At 28.1% G+C, this 19,907-nt stretch overlaps 2 protein-coding genes across 3 annotated transcripts; one reads left to right on the forward strand and one right to left on the reverse strand.

The window, feature by feature from the left end:
* Positions 1–91: 91 nt before the first annotated feature.
* Positions 92–10,697, forward strand: LOC130675363 (ornithine decarboxylase 1-like). 2 transcript variants are annotated; one of them, XM_057480986.1, is made up of 7 exons: positions 92–533; positions 5,377–5,551; positions 5,638–6,027; positions 6,111–6,284; positions 6,363–6,702; positions 7,524–7,738; positions 7,833–10,697. In XM_057480986.1, exons 3-7 carry the CDS (start codon positions 5,764–5,766, stop codon positions 8,253–8,255), a joined length of 1,416 nt encoding a protein of 471 aa, XP_057336969.1. In that variant the 5' UTR covers positions 92–533; positions 5,377–5,551; positions 5,638–5,763; the 3' UTR covers positions 8,256–10,697. The 2 variants fall into 2 exon arrangements, with proteins under 2 accessions (XP_057336969.1, XP_057336979.1); XM_057480996.1 differs by lacking the exon at positions 92–533 and adding an exon at positions 3,459–3,746.
* Positions 10,698–15,279: 4,582 nt separating this feature from the next.
* Positions 15,280–18,481, reverse strand: LOC130666960 (putative ankyrin repeat protein RF_0381). The gene is made up of 2 exons (XM_057468313.1): positions 18,281–18,481; positions 15,280–17,807 (listed from the first exon to the last, which is right to left on the reverse strand). The coding sequence occupies exon 2, from the start codon at positions 17,796–17,798 to the stop codon at positions 15,525–15,527; it is 2,274 nt and encodes a 757-aa protein (XP_057324296.1). The 5' UTR covers positions 17,799–17,807; positions 18,281–18,481; the 3' UTR covers positions 15,280–15,524.
* Between the last annotated feature and the right edge of the window lie 1,426 nt (positions 18,482–19,907).

Consider the following 19,907-nt stretch of genomic DNA (forward strand, 5'->3'; position numbering starts at 1 on the left):
AACCAGCGTTCACTAACGCACTAAAAATAACTCGACGTGAGCTCAGCCAAAACATGTGTATTTACGAATACTAATTACCAATTATACTCCATATTACTTGCACTGGCTCTGGCCATCAGACTGAGCTGATCTCATGGCCGTTCTGCCTCGTCGATCGTTCTAAGATCCGGCTCAGTACTCTTGCAATTAAAAATAATAATTATCAATCAGTCGCGACTTAAAACTCGCGATATCTCCGAGCGACGTTATTATTTTTAAATAAATACTCAGTAATTAAAAAATAATCTTGTGAACGCTTTTGCGTAAATAAAAAATATAAGTGATTCAAACCTGAGGAACGAATGTCCATTACGGGTTCAAATAATTGTCATAAATCAGTCGCCTGTAAAACCAGCAAGCACTGGCTCCACCAGGACTCATTGATCCAGGTCCCAAAGACGATTTGACTTATTTTTGGGATAAAGTTTACGAAAACCTCCATCATTCCGCCTTCAATCCAGTGCCTACCCGCAGGGTGGCAATCATTTCATAAGGTAACTAATTTTATTTTTTTTATTATTTTTACTATTAATATTAAAATTTAATTAATTAATTAATCAGTTTTGTTAGAAATCATCATCATCATTGTGATTAACCATCAGTTAATTTTTATTTGTACTCCTTTAGTATCATCTCGCTCCAATTGATCCCCAATAAAATGGTTCCCGATACTCTTGCGGACTTGTCACAAAACATCGCGTACACAGACGATGTCATGTGAACAGACATCACAATTTATTTTAATGTCCAATGATTCAATCATTTTATTTATGGTACACATATATACGTATTTTTTCATATATATTGTAAAATCCATATATATGTTTAATTAAATACGTAAACTGGATACTGAACATCTGACATTTCATTTAAAAAAAATAATTTACGATCTTAGCAGACATTCAAAATTTTTGAATTTTTTTTTCAACAATCCAATTAAAAAAAAAAAATTTTTTAAATGCACATGTAGAAAATTTAAAAAACTACAGGTGCAATTTTTTTAAATATTTTTTTTTTGTGATTTATCATTGAGAAAAATAATCAAAAATTTAATTTAATTTATGACGTAATAATTTTTAGATTTAAAAAAAAAAGACAAATTATTGAAAAAAAAAATATTTGAAAAAATTGCACCTGTAGTTTTTTTAATTTTCTACATGTGCATTTTTTTAATTTTTTTTTTTTTGTGATCGATTTGATAAAAAAAAGAAAATCAGGAAATTGCTAATTGTCTTGACTTTGAATTCGTGTGCAAATATTTTTCTCCACGTATTTTATTTACTTGGAGTCGCATTGATGACGTTATTGTTTAATATTAAACGTCATTGCAATAAAAATTTATTATAGAATTAAATAAAATAAATTTCTTTTGAATTTATTCGAAATCCGAGCACTCAATGCGCTGAGTAAAATAAATAAATAATATTTTTTTAATTGTCAGTACAATTTATTATTTAATTTAATGGAATTTTTTTTTTTATTGTTATTATTTATGACGTCTCGTAATTAGCAAAACGAAACAAATAATGATATCAGGTACAAAATAAAAAGAGTAATTTTTTGTTTAAATAAATAGAAAATGAGAGTAGATTATTATTAATAATTAATCATCACTGTGTCAAGTGTGGGTTTTTTTTTTAGATATTGTAAATAAAATTAAAACTATTGTAATTCTTAGCAAGATATCGGTAGATAATTCTTAGAACTCGAGGAAACTCCAGCTTATCGTTAATGTATCGAAATTTACTTAATGGTTTTTTAAAAATATATTCTGTTGATAATATTTTGATAGTACACGTGTCAAGGTAATTTATTGTACATATGGTAGCGATAGTTGCACATTGTGTTGCAATTATTAAGACACTTTTTTTTCGTTGTGACGTAATTTATATTTTTGGAATTTTAGTTTCATTTTTACCGCCAAAGTAAATTTGACTTTTGAGTATTTAAATAAAATTATCCATGAGTAATTTTAAATGAGTGTGTGGCAGACGTCAGACAAATTTTAAATCATTAATAAATAGAGTAAAAAATTCATAAAATAAAATTAAAAAAAAATGCATATTTAGAAAATTTTGAAATCAATAAGTGCATTTTTTAAAAATATTTTTTTTAAAATTATTTTCTCTATTAATTTAAAATTTAAAATTTGTTTGAATCAATGAGTGTGAATGTAGCAGATGTCAGACAAATTTAAAATTACTAATAATAGAGTAAATAATTAATAAAATAAAATTTTTCAAAAATACACATTTAGAAAATTTTGAAATCAATAAGTGCATTTTTTAAAAATATTTTTTTAAAAATTATTTTCTCCATTAATTTAAAATTTTAAATTTATCTGATCCAATGAGTGTAAATGTAGCAGACGTCAGAAAAATTTAAAATTACTAATAATAGAGTAAATAATTAAGAAAATAAATTTTTTAAAAAATACACATTTAGAAAATTTTGAGATCAATAAGTGCATTTTTTAAAAATATTTTTTTTAAAATTATTTTCTCTATTAATTTAAAATTTTAAATTTGTCTGACGTCTGCTACATTCGTTAATTTAAATTACTCTGTTCAAATTTCGAATTCCGATCAGAATTTTTTTTGTAACTAAAAAAATTTTTTTTACCCGGAAACTGAATCAGAAATTTAAAATAACAGGTTTTAAAAATAAAATTTTGTATAATGAAAAAGACATTAAAAAAAAAAAATAATCAGTTTTAAAAAATTTCTACAATAGTCTATTGAGTAACAAATATCTGTTAATTTATTGTACTTTAAAACTGATAAGCGAGAATCTCAAATTTTGAAAAAAACAATGGCCTGAGTCATTAACTTGTTGCCGATAATGATAATAGTTCAATTACTTATAAATCACTTTTTTTTTTTAATCATTAACATGCTCGTCAATAACAACAAAAAACCCACGATATCGTCTCGTAAAATGAAATTCAAAAAATAAAAAATCTGATAACCAGAAGATTTTACTGAATATTTATTTACAAAAATTATTTTTAGAGTTAAATTCCAACGAGTGATTGATAACAAGTAACTTCTGATGTATACAAGATTATATAGATATATTTTATCATATATTATAGATAATAATAATAATTTATAATTGATAGATAAAAAAATATATACATATATGTGCGTAAGTACATACAGACAGTAATTATCACTATTAATGATTGAGGCCTGACCCCCAATGAAGAAAAATCATCGTCCAAGTGTTACAAATATATGTATATATAGTCTACATATTTATGTATAATCACGATTAATCATATACTTAAATGCTGACAGATAAGATTCACTCGCGTTTACTTTAAATCGTTATATATATAATATAACACCACAGTTCTGATAATAACTTATCACTACAGTATAAATACGTGGCTTAATAGACGCTTCGAACTCAGTACCATTTGATTGTTCGTCTTTTAAATATATATACATATATATTATAAAACAATAAATAAATAATTATCGATACTCTCAATTTATTTGCAAAAGAAAAAATAAGTAAAGTTGAACGCCGTTCGACTTTGCATCTCAGTACTCATATATTTTATTATATTTATCACTGTGTTGTTCTGCGCGCGTATTGGATAGTTGGCTAAAACTTAAAGCGACTTAACTTTAATAAACTTTACTAATATTTTTTTTTTAAACGGTTAAATACAAGGCACGAGAATTTTCGCCCACAGTCGAGTATGTATTTTTTGGTTTTATTTTATTTTATTTTATTAATAATTATTTACTGTAAATTAAAAAATTTTTATGGAGATAAAATTCATAAAAATTTGACATTTAATTATTTTATTAACTCGCGCCTGTCTCATAAAATTTTAAACTCATCAACTTTAATTTGTATTCAAACAGAGATAAAATATTTGTTTGAGTAGTGAGACACAAAAATAATTTTAAAAAATTTTTTGTTAATATCTAATTATAATTTTTATTTTTTTATCAAATTAAATCTCATGACGTTCTATTGATTGTGAGCTTTAATTTGATACCCAACAAGTAATGTGATAGTGAAGTTAACCGACGTCTAATAATTTTTAAAATTTAGTCAAAGCGATAAATTATAAAAAAAAGTATTTGAAAAAATTGCACTTATATATTTTTAAGTTTTCTACACGTGCATATTCTTAGTTTTTTTTTTATTGTACTTGATTTGTTAGAAAAAAATCAAGAAATTTTTAATTGTCTTCTAACTTCAAAACCATAAAAGTAATTTGAGTAAAAAAATTTTTTTATTTTAAATAAATTAAGCCGCGACTTGTTACTCGATGACAAAACAATCTTGGCAAAATAACTGTACATATAAATTTTATATTAATTATCAGTGACACTGAATGAATTATAATTTTTAAAAATTTATATCGAGTCTAATTTTTTTCAAATTTTATTACTTTTTGTCACTCGATTATTTTGCCTTTAAATCGAATCTTACCGAACAAAAAAATATTATATTTCAATATAATACTGAAGTTAGGCGACGTTTAATAATTTTTTGATTTTTTGTAAAACGATAAATTATAATGAAAAAAAATATTTTTAAAAATTGCACTTACAGTTTATTAAATTTTCTACATGTGCATTTTTTTATTTTTTATTTTTTCGCAATTGATTCGTTGAAAAAAAAAATCAAAATTTTTAATTGTTAACTTCAGGATCATAATTAGCCGACGTAATAATTTTTGGATTTTTATAAAAACGATAAATTATAAAATAAAAATATTTGAAAAAATTGCACCTATAGTTTTTTTAATTTTCTACATCTGCATTTTTTTATTTTTTCGCAATTGATTTGTTAAAAAAAAAAATCCTAAAATTTTCAATTGTTAACTTCAGGATCATAATTAGCCGACGTAATAATTTTTGGATTTTTATAATAACGATAAATAATAAAATAAAAATATTTTTAAAAATTGCACCTCTAGTTTATTAAATTTTCTACATGTGCATTTTTTTATTTTTTATTTTTTTGCAATTGATTTGTTAAAAAAAAAATCCTAGTTTTTAATTGTTAACTTCAGGGTCATAATTAGCTGACGTCTAATAATTTTTGAATTTTTATAAAAACGATAAATTATAAAATAAAAATATTTGCAAAAATTGCACTTACAGTTCATTAGATTTTCTACATGTACATATTTTTAGTTTTTTTTTTTTTTAATTTCAATGATCGAAAACAAAATTCAAAAATTGACAATTGTCTGCTAACTTCATCATTATTTAAATTCCCTAATTTTTCCAGACATCAGGAACTGGGAACTGGAGACTTGGTGTCTACTTTGATATATTTTAAACCAAAATTTATTTTATGTTACAGGGTTGTATCTGCGATAGACTGGTTGGCCAGTCTGTTGGAGTTAATCTCACAAACAGCGGCAACTGGAAGTTGGCCCTGAACGCAGAGCCCCCGTGGCTTTGCTAGCACCCCCAACGCTGTTATTGTCTTAAATCGCCTCCTCACGACTCTTCCAATTCTCATTGACAGCTGCCTCGTAAGTCTCACCTCCCATTTAAACCCTAAACCAATAAACAAATAAATATATAAACCCAGCTCTCAATGTCTATCAATAAATTACAGATTGCCGCCTAGCGCCTGCAGAGTGAAAAATAATAAAGTCTCCGGAATCCTGATAAAGAGTTAAATTAACAAACTAAATAATAAAAGTATAATAATAAAGTTAAAGTTTAAAATAAAATATCAATCATGAAAGTTTCAAATTCAAACGAACGCATCCACGTGCTGGACAACTCGTCATCAGTGATGAGTATTGTGAAAGACATTGTTGATAGTGGGTTGCAAGAAGAAGCTTTTTACGTCCTCGACATCGGCGATATTGTCAAGAAACATCAAATATGGAAGGATAAGTTGCCACGAGTTGAACCCTACTACGCAGTAAAGTGTAATGACAGTCCAACTGTCATTCAAGTACTGGCTGCTTTGGGAACTGGCTTCGATTGTGCTTCTAAAGTATGTTTTTATTTATTAATTATTCATATATATGTATATTTTATAAACTCATTAATTTATGTCATGTAAATTTAATTTAATAGGTTGAAATAAATAAAGTACTTAGTGCTGGTGTTGATCCAACGCGTATTATTTTTGCTAATCCAGCAAAACCTGCGTCACATATTCGTCATGCTGCTGCAGTTGGTGTTGATATTACGACAGTTGACAACGAGAGTGAGTTACATAAACTCAAGAAACTACAGCCCAATGCTAAGGTAATTTTAATTATTATTATTAATTAATTAATATTTATATCTAACGATTGTAATTTGTGGGATTAATTAAAATTTTAGGTTGTATTGCGCATACGCTGCGACGCTGAAGTATCCCAGTGTCCACTGGGCATGAAGTTCGGCTGCGACCCCATCACGGAAGCGCCGAATCTTCTGCACTTGGCGCGAATGCTGGACCTTGAGGTTGTCGGCATCAGCTTCCATGTGGGCTCGGGTTGCCAGGACCCGCCGGTATTCCATCGGGCGATTCGTCACGCGAGGACTCTGTTCGACCTCGCTAAGGAGATGGATTTCAAACCGTATTTGCTGGACATTGGCGGTGGGTTCCCTGGTGATCGCGGGACTAGTATTGACAAAATTGCTGATGTTGTCAATGGCGCACTTGATGAATATTTTGAAGGTAAATTTTTATTTTATTTTTTGAGTATTTAATTTTATATACTATCGTTAATTTTTTAACTTTTAATTTTTATTCAAAAAATTTCGTTTAATTTTCTTTAGACAAAATTTTTATTCAAAAATTTATTGGAATTTTTTTATACAAAATTTACAAACCAAATTATCTGTCAATAATTTTAAAAATTATTCGTCTGATAAATTTTTAATAAAAATTTTTACTCCAAAACTTTTGTGAAATTTTTATTCAAAAATTTATTGGAATTTTTTTATACAAAATTTACAAACCAAATTATCTGTCAATAATTTTGAAAATTATTCGTCTGATAAATTTTTAATAAAAATTTTTACTCCAAAATTTTTGTGGAATTTTTAATAAAAATTTTTACTCCAAAACTTTTGTGAAATTTTTATTACACAAAATTTTTATTCCAAAATTTATTGGAATTTTTTTATACAAAATTTACAAACCAAATTATCTGTCAATAATTTTGAAAATTATTCGTCTGATAAATTTTTAATAAAAATTTTTACTCCAAAATTTTTGTGGAATTTTTAATAAAAATTTTTACTCCAATACTTTTGTGGAATTTTTATTACACAAAATTTTTATTCAAAAATTTATTGGAATTTTTTTATACACAATTATTTTTCTAATAAATGTTGAATAAAAATTTCTATTGAAAAAAAAATTCAAACAATAATTAATTATAAAAAAAATGATTCTTTCAAGTATTAAATTTCCATAACAATAAAAATCCATTTCTAAACATCTATAAATACAATCGTATATTTATGCAGATAATTAATAATAAAAACTTTCAGCCGATGACGTCCACATTATCGCAGAGCCAGGTCGTTTTTACGTCGCCTCAGCATTTACACTGGCTACATGCATTCACAGCAAGCGCTCAGTAAGAAATGATAAACTGTCACCGAATACCATAACTCACAACATGTATTACATAAACGATGGCGTGTACGGCTCATTCAATTGTATTCTTTACGACCATCAGCGCGTTGTTCCCGTTCCACTTAAGGTAAAAAATATTTTTCAACCAGCTCTACTCTTTTTACAATAATAATTAATTATCGATGATTAATAGTTATCCACATATATTTATTTAAATCTAGACCGGCTGCGGTAAAATGATTCCATCGAGCATCTGGGGGCCCACATGCGACGGCTTGGATCAAGTAGTAGAGAACGTCCTGATGCACGACTTCGATCTCGGCGACTGGATAATATTTGAAAACATGGGCGCCTATACGTTGCCCGTTGCCTCGCCATTCAACGGATTTCCAGTTCCAAAAGTCCACGTCATTGCTGACGAAAATGTCTGGCTGGTTCTCAAAGATATTTTGCCGATAACCGAAGATCAGTTCGTTTTTGGTAACACTCCAGATAATTTGCGTCTCGGTCTTGATATCGATGGCTCCAAGATTGATGAGTGGAACAATTCTTCCATCGATCTTTCGCCATCAAATATTATTGATGATCCCAACAACTCATCGCCTTTCATTTATGAGTACGTCGAAGTCGAACCCATAAATTAATATTTTAAATTCAAATTAATAAAAAATAAATTTATAAATCACAGACATCTTAAACTTTTGAAGGTACAATTTAACTGCTGCACAATTTTAATTTATTCATTCCAAATTTTTTTTAACTGCTGATGATTTAAAAACAATCACTAGCACAAATTTTCAGTCAATTTACAAAGCATTTTAATGAATTTTAACCAACTGCCATTTTATCTTTTTTTGTATTCTTTAATTATACAAAAAAAATTAATTGCTTTTTTTAAAAAATATACGCGCGATTTTATTTAAAGTTTTGCAATAAAAAAAAACGATATCAAGTTTGCAGTCAATATATGATTTATTTAAAAAAAAAAAAAAAAAGCACATGTAGGAAATTCAAAAAACTACAGGTGCAATTTTCTAAAATTTTTTTGCGAACGCAGCACGTGGATGTACCATTTTTTTTTTTTGAATAAATAAGAACGGATTGATTATGACTTAAAAAAAAAAATAATTATTATAAAGCAGTAAAAAAAAAAACGAAGTTAAAATCTCGAGGATATTAAAAGAGAAAATTAATTATCATTAAAAAATATGAATATAAATTATCAGTAAATTTTCTAAGCGATTCAGTAAATTCGTCTTTGTAATGTCGAAAATATATTTTTAAATTATCTGATCTTTAAACTGTTTTATAATTTCTTAATTATCATAGAAGACATTTAAATTTCGATTGCAATCCACGCACTGTAAAAATTTTCGGAGTAAATGCGGACCGGATGACTTTATTTAATTTCATTTACTTGGAGTAAAATTAACTGCGGGAAGTTTATTTGAATATTAAAACGGTTCGGAGTAAATTTCAATTAAAATAAAAGCGGGAAAAATAAACTCTGGATCTCTGTGCCAGAGTGAATTTGAATTTAAATGAAATTCCGATTTTTCAGTCTAAATATTTATGACGAAGTTAGCAAACAGAAATTTTCGGATTTTTTTTAAATAAATCAATTCCAAAAAAAAAAATAAATAAAAATGCACATGTAGAAAATTAAAAAAACTCAAAGTGCATTTTTTAAAAAAATTTATTGCGATGAAAAAAATATCAAACTAATTAAATATCGGCTAATTTCAGTATCATAGATATTACGATAGTAAAGTTAGCAGACATTTGAAATTAAAAAAATTTTTTTAACAGATAAATGATGAAAAAAAAAATGTTTAAAAAAAAATGCACATGTCAGAAATTTCATAAACTATACGTGCAATTTTTCAAAATATATTTTTTAATATTTATTTTTTTGTTAAAAAAAATCCAAAAATTTTTAAATGTCTGCTTTATTGTCATTAAATATTTCATGATCCTGAAGTTAGCAGACATTTAAAAATTTTTGAATTTTTGTTTTTCAATAAATCAATTGCAAAAAAAAAAAAAAAAATATGCACATGTAGAAAATTTAAAAAACTACAGGTGCAATTTTTTCAAATATTTTTTTTTATGGTTTATCGTCTAAAAAAAAAATAAAAAAATTATTAGACGTCTGCTAACTTCAGTATCAAAAAAATTTCACGAGTGTAACAAAGTAGACATCAGACAAATGGAAAATTATAAATAAATAGAGTAAATAATTAATAAAATGAAACTTAAAAAAAAAAATGCTCATTCAAAAAATTTTGAAATCAATAAGTGCATTTTTCATAAATAATTTTTTTCCATTATTTACTCTATTTATTTATAATTTTAAATTCACCTGATATCTGCTGCATTCTCACTCATAAAATTTCCTGGACCCAATCGAATTTTTATCCCGATAAATTTAAAAGTCATGATTTAAATCCGACATTTTTTTTGTTTTAATTTAAAAAAAAAAAAGTTTTTAAAATATAATTACTTAGTTCTCGGGTATCGTTGTGTGAATGACTAAAAATTATAAAACGTATACTCTTAATTAATAGATATTCTGTAGTAATTAGTGGTTGAAAAATAATTAACGAATGCTTAAATGACTAGATCGAAAAAAATCTATATATTGATACGAAGGCTCTTTAGTATTTAAAATAAAGAGCCAAAAAATTTATAAAAATTTTCCATTTACAATTGACTAATTAATTAATTACTTAATTAACTAATTGATTAATTAATTAGTCGAATAAACACAAAGAAACATAAATGACCGTACAATCTTTTGTACCTTTGTACAAGCAGTCTGGATGTCACGATTGTAGTTAATTTTGACGGTGCCATTAAATTCATACATTTACTATTTTAAAAAATATATATATATTATAAAAATTAATATAAAAAATCCAAAAAAATATATGAGTAATTAACAGTAGAAAATTATTGAAGTAGAGTAGAAAATTATATTTATTAGAGTAGTTCCTGTATTGTCACAACGATTTACCGTAGAAACAATTAAATTTATGTAATTATTGATAAATGTATTGATGAATATTTAAATTATTATTGAAAAAGGGTAAAAAAATTAACAGTAAGGAGAAATGGAAACAGATGAAAATATTTAACGAATAAGTTTAACTCTGCAGGAAAGCTAGAGATATTGAGGCATTGAGGCAGCTGTCACAAGAAAATACAACTAAAGACAATTCGGTTTTTTTCTTTCATTATACCTTTATTGTATTATAATTGTCGGCTATTATATTCATAGTTATTATTATTATATTATTATTATTATTATTATTAATTGTTAATTAAGTAGTTATTATTATTGATCCTTGTAATGATTGTAATGATATATACTAGTTCAATAAAGTTTCATCAATGTACAAATAAATCTTTTGAATTTATTCATGAAAGTTGAGATGCGAGGGCATGACTATTTTATTTTACTGTCGAGTAACTGGAAGATTTTGGAATTTTTTTTGTCTTCCAATTAAATGACGTGAGCAGAAATTTTTTCTCTGCACTTCTGTGGGCTGGCGTTCTTGCAGAAGACCTGTCTGATACTCGAGACCTTAAAACCCTAATGGATACCTTGATTTTTGTCGGGGTCGTCGTCTAAGAATTTCTAGACTTGGGGCTGAGACGTGTTGTTGAGATAAAAATTTTTTCCCTTTAATTCTGTGTATTAGCACTTTTCCGGAAGAGTTGTCTGGATTTTCTTTTGACTTATAGCGCCGCGTACGTAGGGAGGATGCAGTCCATGTCCTATGAAGAGTAGCCGCAACTTTTTTTCTGTTGGGAATTACTCAGTACAATATAAACATTTTTTGTTCATTATGATGTCCTCTAAGAGGAGAAACCATAAAAAGTCCCAAGAAAAATTTATTTTTTGAGTAATCGACGTCGAGCAGATACGGGCAGATGACACTCTATGTCTTTCTTTGAAGGGGAGCCCGTAACTTTGCTCCTGTTGGAAATAACCCAACACAATATAAACGTTTTTTGTTCATTATGATGTCCTCTAGTAGGAAAAACCCTAAAAAGTCCTTAGAAAAATTTATTTTTTGAATTCAGACCCATATGAGGATAAATGAGGATGAGACTGTTTATGGTTTCCTCTGAAGAGCGGCCCGTAACTTTTTTTCTGTTGGGAATAACTCAGTACAATATTGACATTTTTTGTTCATTATGATGTCCTCTAAGAGGAGAAACCATAAAAAGTCCCAAGAAAAATTTATTTTTTGAGTAATCAACGTCGGGCAGATACAGGCAGATGCGGGCAGATGACACTATCTATGTCTTTCGTAGAAGGGGAGCCCGTAACTTTGCTCCTGTTGTGAATAACTCTACAAAATTTGAGTGTCTTTCGTTGTCTGTAAAACTTTATCAGCTAAATCCACTAGAAAATTGTGAATATTCACTAATTCAGAGTTATAGACGTGACACTTTTTGGAGTAAGCGGTACGACTATCAGTCTTGATTAGTCAACATTCTCTAATTTTCACTTTTGATGCTTATATAGTTACTTTTGGAGACTTAACTACGATGTCTTCTAGCACGAAAAACCCAAAATTCTTACAAAAATTTTATAATACGAATTTAATGGTCGACAATTTTAGGGAAACGAAGGTAAAATTTGAACTAAAGACTTTTAAATGAACATAGTACCCAATTCCTAATCAGTTTGTCGAATCTTTACAATTCCTCCGTACACTCTTTTTCTTTAATACAAATATATATACAGCAGTAGGCCCTCATCAAGTCACAGACGTCCTTTGACTGACCAACAACCTGAGGCCATAAATAAAATTAAGTTCAAAACTCATTACGTTTCCTTCAACAGAAAATATTATATTTACTGCTTAAAGTTAATGAAATTTCTAAATCGAGCATTGTAGATTTGGTCTCCTCATCCAGATATAAATTTTCGTATAATGAATATTTGTATAATTTAGTGTTAAAATTTTTTTTATTGCATTCCACACGAAAAAATTTATATCTGGGATTCACATGATTTGTCATGTTTCGGCTACATGATAATCATGTTGCTGCCACATATTGTCATGTAGCCGAAACATGACAAATCATGTGAATGCAACATGATTTCATCATGTTTATTTACCAAGACTGCATCATGTTGCATTCACGATTAATTTTTTTCCGTGTACACCGGGACATGGCGGCACACAACAGACCACCTCAAAAATTAGCCAAATTTTGTTTTTTTATGGGAATATTGTACCCGGTGTTAAAAAATAAAAATAATAAGTAGCAGCTCATGTGGGAAAATGGTCTGGTAAAATTTTATAAAAACATTTTTTTCCGGGTTTTTAAAATATTACAAAATTATATAAAATTGTACAGCAAAAATTTATAGAATTTAATAGAATTACATTTAATTATTAACTTTCTTACGCAGATCTTATATTACAAAATTTTACCAACCCATTTTCATTATAAAATTTTATAAAAACATTTTGTTCCCGGGTATGCTTTTTTGTGTGGGATAACAAAGATTGTAAAAAACTTATCTATTTTATCAACCAAAATTATAATATTGTCTTCTTAGGACTTTTTTAGGTCTTTCCTACTAGAGGACATCATAATGAACAAAAAATGTCAATATTGTGATGAGTTATTCCCAACAGGAGCAAAGTTGCAGGCTACTCTTCAAAGAAAGACAAAGACAGAGGCATCTCCTCCCATCTTGATTCATTCTCATATGAGTCTGAACTCGAAAATAAAATTTTTCTATGGACTTTTCATGGTTTCTCCTACTAAAGGACATCATAGTGAACAAAAAACGTTTATATTGTGCTGAGTTATTCCCAACAGAAAAAGAGTTACAGCTACTCTTCATAAAAATGCATAAATAGTATCATCCTCACATAATCCATAAGTCGAAAAAATTTTTTTACGGCTGTTTGGTTCTTTCGAATTACAATCCTCCATATTTCCAACAAATTACTTTTATGACTCGGAATATTTTCCTTGTTAATTTAAAAATAAAAATTCGGTCAAGTTATTTACGGTAATCGATAAATTTGTTACAAAATCTCCAGGCTTTGTCTTTATCGAAAAAATAAGTGCATAAATAAATAGTTAAATTCATTGTTACAGATTATATATCATGAGTTGGGAGATTTATAAAAATTCAATAGCATAGAAATTAGAAATTCAATGGATGAATAGATAAATTTACGGATCTCTTTCTCCGGCAGTTTCTTGCGTCACAATAATTCATGAAGCGAGAACAGTAACACCGGAGAAAAGTAAACACGTCCAATCTAATATATATGTATATATATATATAATATTAAGTTTCAATTCTTAACTTCCTCACGAATCGTATTACCATTTTTTACTTTTATTATTAATACAATTACTTTCGTTAGCATTTATTATCAATGGCATTACGTAATTTAATGAGACTATAAACACCCTTTTTAAAATCGATTTATTGTCTCTTAAAATTTATATTATTCCAATAAACTTGTACGATAAAAATATATCTTGACATATAAATAACGTCAAGTTTAAATCAGAGAGAAATAAAATTCCTCGAGACGAACTACATAAAATTATAACGTCTTGACTTTCAATTTCTTTCTCTTGTATTATTAATAAAACCTTTCTTTTGTGTTACGTCTTAACATTAATAGAAAATAAACTCCGTTATTATAATTTGTAAAAGTTTAATATCATTTTAAAAATATTTTTTTGTTAAATAAAAATATTCATTTTATCATTTGATTCTATAAAATTTAGTTTCAACATTTAGAAAAAAAAAAAAAATAGAATAATATAATCAGTGTTCCATATTAATGAGTTTATTTAAGAATATTTAATTTATTGAATTAGAAAATCAATGAGGAAATAACTTAAATAACGTGCAAATTTATAATTACGTAAAAGAATTGGATCACTGAAAAAATATATGAATAATACGATAATAACAACAGTAATAGATATTATTGTAATATACTTTCCTGTAAAAAAAGTTTATGTAGATTGGATGGGAATCTATAGAAATCCATGTAGAAAAGTATGGATACCTGGATTTCAATAAAAAAAATACATATCGAAATTTGGATACCAGAATTTCCATATAAAAATTTGGATACCTAGACTTCAATATAAAAAATACACATCGAAATTTGGATACCTGGATTTCAATAAAAAAAATACATATCGAAATTTGGATACCAGAATTTCCATATAAAAATTTGGATACCTGGACTTCAATAAAAAAAAAACAGATCGAAATTTGGATACCAGAATTTCTATATAAAAATTTGGATACCTGGACTTCAATAAAAAAAAAACAGATCGAAATTTGGATACCTGGATTTCAATAAAAAAAATACATATCCAAATTTGGATACCAGGATTTCCATACAAAAATTTGGATACCTGGACTTTAATATTAAAAAATACACATCAAAATTTGGATACCTAGATTTCAATATAAAAAATACATACAGGAATTAGAATACTTGGATTCCCATACAACAAAACACACATCGAAATTTGGATACCTGGATTGCTATTTGCAAGGATCGGCTAGATTAGTCATTTTTTAGATTTTTTTTTGTGATTTGTGGTTGTGGTTTTGAAAATAATGTTTATTTTGTTTTTTCATTATTTGGTATATATAATTATTTATTCATCTTAAAAAAATACTTAAAATATAATAATTAGTACAATAATAATAATAAAAAATGCAAAATATGACATATAATTCGTATTGATAAATTTTATTTTTAACCTAATTATTAATTTTGAATTATTACAATTTTAAGTTCCTCATTATTTAAAAAATCTCAAACATCTTGTCTAAAAATATCTGGTAGTAAATCAGCAAATAAATGAGATATTATTTTGTCAGCATGAACCAACTACTCCTTATGCTGCTCAGCTTTTAATACACGATAGTAAATAATTCCACCATACAGTTTAAATTTACTACATAATGCATTTTTATCAAAAATAATGTCATCTTTACTGATGCATTTAATATTTTGAGAGATTTCATTCACACACGAGTGCAAAATATCATAGAAACTATTCTTTCCAACATACCATTGTGTCTTCATAAATTCAACTTCATCCAAGCACTTGGAGTAAAAATCTTCAAATTGATTACCTTTGACAGCATCTAGATTTTTATCTATCAGATATAAATTAGCAGCTTTTAATTTAATAGTATGTTCGATTAATGTCTGGAAGTTTTCAGTATTTGAGAAAAAATCAATTGCCGTCTTGCCATTTTCGTTAACGACATTAACATCAGCACCAACATCCAGCGCGAGTTTAATAACTGCTAATGTAGATTTACGAAAACCCCAATTTAATAATGACCCAACCTTATTAATACTGACATCTACATCTGCGCCATTTTCTATAAAATATTGAACCATTTTGTAGTCCGTCAATTCGATAGCTTCAATCAACGGTGTATTATTTCTCAAATTCATATTTGTATTGGCACCAGCTTTCACTAAAATTTCCGTTATTTCAGGCGTGCAGTTTTTAATACTGAGGAGGAGAGCAGAAGAGTTATATAATGGCATGTAATTAACATTGGCACCATTTTTAATCAGTAATTCCACTATTTTTATCCTTTTTTTTTGAACAGCGTATACTAATGCCGCTGAATAGTCGCAAGTAATGTTAGCACCAGTGCAATGATTGACTAAGTACTCAGCCAATTGGTAATTGTTATATTTAATAGCTGATTCTATTGGGAAATAATCAACTAATGATATATGAACATCGGCACCAACTTCTACTAATAGTTTTACTAATTCAAGATCATTATGTTTACAAGCAATGTCCAAAGGTGAGCCTCTAAATTCGGACTTATAGTTCACATCCACGCCCTTCTTGATCAATAACTTGATGAATTCCTCGTATTTTCGAGAAGTGGGCAATTGAAATGCCCCCGAATCTCTATTCACGCGATTGATATTAGCGCCTCGAGCAATTATAGATATTCTCTTTTCATTTGCATAAATAACGTCCTTCATTAGTTTTACCAAAGCGTTCAGAGGAATATAAACACCTGCATCGATTAACATTTTAACTAACTCTAAATTATTACTTTTAATGGCAGCCAAAATCGCTCCTTGTTCAGGTTTAGTGCGGTATTTAAGTAATAATTCAATCACTGGTTTATTATTTTCTTCAACGGCTACAGTTAATGGCGTTTTTTTAAAGTATGAAGTGTCATTAATATCAACTCCATTCTCAATTAAATTTTTTATTTTTTCGTAATTATTCTGAATAACTGCAATATGAAGTGAGTTATTAATATCGAATGATTTGGTTACATCACAGCCAGCAGCAATCAATATCTCAATCATTTCAATATTATTCTTATCAAAAGCAATATCAAGATGTCCTTTTACCGTCCACTGATCTGTAAAATCAACAGCTCCTTTTCTTATCAATAATTTAACTGTCGGTATATTTTCACATTCAATAGCTTTACGTAAAGCGTTCGATAAATTTACATCATAATAAGCGCCATTATCAATCAAAAACTCAGCAATTTCACAACTAATATAACCAGAAGTGTAATAGAGTAAATTTTTAGAATCAGAACTTTGATACATCAATTTTTTCAATTTTCCGATATTGTCTTGCTCGATAGCAGCTAACATTGGCAAACACGGATTCGTAGCAGCTGATAATTCAGGATCATAATCACCATCACTATCACTATTAGTCCAATCATCATCTCCTCCGTCATACGGATCGCGATATTCATCGAGTCTTTCTGATAACAAGTATACCATCTCTGTGTTCTTATTTTTTTTAGCTAGTTGTAACATTCCACAAGCATCGAATCTTTTTCTGTAACGCCCTCGTACGAGAGGACAAATAGCGCCTGCGTTTAATAATTTTTGAGCCAACTCAATGTCGTCAGATTCGACTGCTAAATAAATTGCTGGCTTACGATATTTTACTTTTTTATTCACGTCCACGTTGTGCTGGAGAAGGTAGTCGATTAATTCGGTGTCTTGTTTTTTAATCGCGATTTCAAGAATTAGAGGGTCAAAATCGGAGATTCCTGGATATTGGATATTTACGTCTATCTCACCCGCAAATATTCTATCTCGTACTTGATCATATCCTAAGTGTTTATATTTGTTCTGGATTTCAGCCATCGTGTCAATCTGTGATAAAACAATTTTTTATATAATTTTAGCGTATTTTTTATTGGTTTACAAAAAGATCGGGAAACCGGCTGACCCTGCAGGTCAACCCAGAAACTTCTCACTGTTTTCGAGCTAAAAGAGCTCTACCCTCCCCTGTTTAGAAAATCTCATGTAATCCGATATATTCTCATAAATTCCCATAGAGATTTTTTAGGAATGAATGAGTTCTATGAGAATCGCTATAATTAAGTATAGGACCTTATACATACAGCTATAAGAATCTTCCGGATTTTTTAAGCAAGGTCCATACATTCACCACTGATAGTACTCTTTAATCAATGCAAATTTAAATTGAACTAATAATGTATTTATAAAATAACTAGATTAGCAGTGGGAAAATAAGCCACTGCCTAAATTAGAGAAAATTATAGAAATTTTTAAAGAGTGGATTCTGATCGATTTTCATATAAATTTTTGATTATAGTGCTTACCTTAATTTTTGTAATAACAAGATGATTTTATTTCTCTTTTCACTACCCGGCGTTAAATTTAGTACACTTACTATTTTTAATTAAATTTTTTTAAATATAAAAAAAACTACACGTGGTTTTCGGCTGTGACTAAAAATATTTTTTTCCCTGGCTGGCTAACGACCCTGTGTCAATGCTTTAACTGATGTAACCAGTGTGGCCAGAGCAGGGTTGCTAGAAAAAAATTTGGTAAGTAGCACCACCTAGGTTACAAAGAGCCTACTTGAGCCACGCAGTCAGCTTTAAGGGGAGGGGGGTAGGGTTTTAAAATTATTTTTTTTGCATTTTTTTTTTCTGAATGAACAATATGTCGAGAATATTGTGTACAAATTTTAAGTCAATCCGAGTAAAACTAACGGAGTTACAGCCGTGCTACCTGATTTTTATACCTGCCCAGTAGCCGCTCGATACCCCTAGTAGAAATCAGCTGCAATTTCCTTTGTTTTCCCGAATCCCTTTCTCCGTCTGTGTGTCTTTCAAAGGATGTAAACTGATGACTCTGTATAAGTAGAAAAATTCACGTTCTTTTATTGATGGTTTATTTCAAATTTTCACGTAAAAAAAATTTTAAATCGATTTTCCCGAAAATGAAATTTTTGAAGTTCGTGAATATTACAGCTCAAAATGTACTGAACCGATCCTTTTGAAAATTTGAACATTACTTTTTCACATAAATCAACAGGTAATCACGAAGAGTTTTATTTTTTTTTTATTTTTTAATAACATATTAACTACGATGTTTTTTTTTTAGCTAAAATCGCGTTTTTCACTTCCAAGTGCTGCAAAAAATAGAAAAAAAAAAAACCGGCTTATTCTTCAATATTTTTCATCGTAATTTTTTCTGATATACTTTAAAAGTTGTACAGTAATATGTAATTAAATTTAATAAAATTATATTACTCACCTCGCTGCGAAAAAATCACAAAAACATGCTTTTTTTCGCCTTTAAAACCCTACCCCCCCCCCCCCTTAACTAATCATATCGCGTGCCAAAAAGTAAAAGGGTGCATCAATTTTTTTTTCGTCGCCAATTGATTGATAAACATTTTCTACGCTTGAAAATCAAACATAGATTTTCCAAAGGTAAAAGGGCGTTGTCTCTAATTATGCGCCCTTTTAGCTTAAGGAGTTCGAAAATTTTGTGACCTAAAGCTAAAAGGGCCTATAAATTTTTTTTCGAAGGAATTTATTCAAAAGCTTAACCCTAGTCTAAAAATGAAAAAAAAAAATGTTGCAGTCAAGAAGGTGTATTATAGCTAACTTATACATTCTTTTAATATCAAAATTAAAAATATGTTTAAAAAAAACACAAAATACGCGTGATTGTATTACTATTTTTAACTTCCCGCTATGAAAATTGGAAATTTTCAAAAATTCAGGAAGTTATTGGTTTCGGATCGATTTTCGAAAATCGAATTTTTATCAGATCTTGATGTTTTGAGGTTCTAGGAAGCTATTCTGACTAATTTTAAGATGATGTCCGAGTGTATGTATGTATGTATGTATGCACGTACGTACGTATGTATGTAAATATTTTTTTTTTGACATCTCTTTGCGTTTCAAAAAACTTTAAAACTAATGGCAAAAA

This window comes from Microplitis mediator, chromosome 1, assembly GCF_029852145.1.
Source record: "Microplitis mediator isolate UGA2020A chromosome 1, iyMicMedi2.1, whole genome shotgun sequence".
NCBI classification, from domain to species: domain Eukaryota; kingdom Metazoa; phylum Arthropoda; class Insecta; order Hymenoptera; family Braconidae; genus Microplitis; species Microplitis mediator.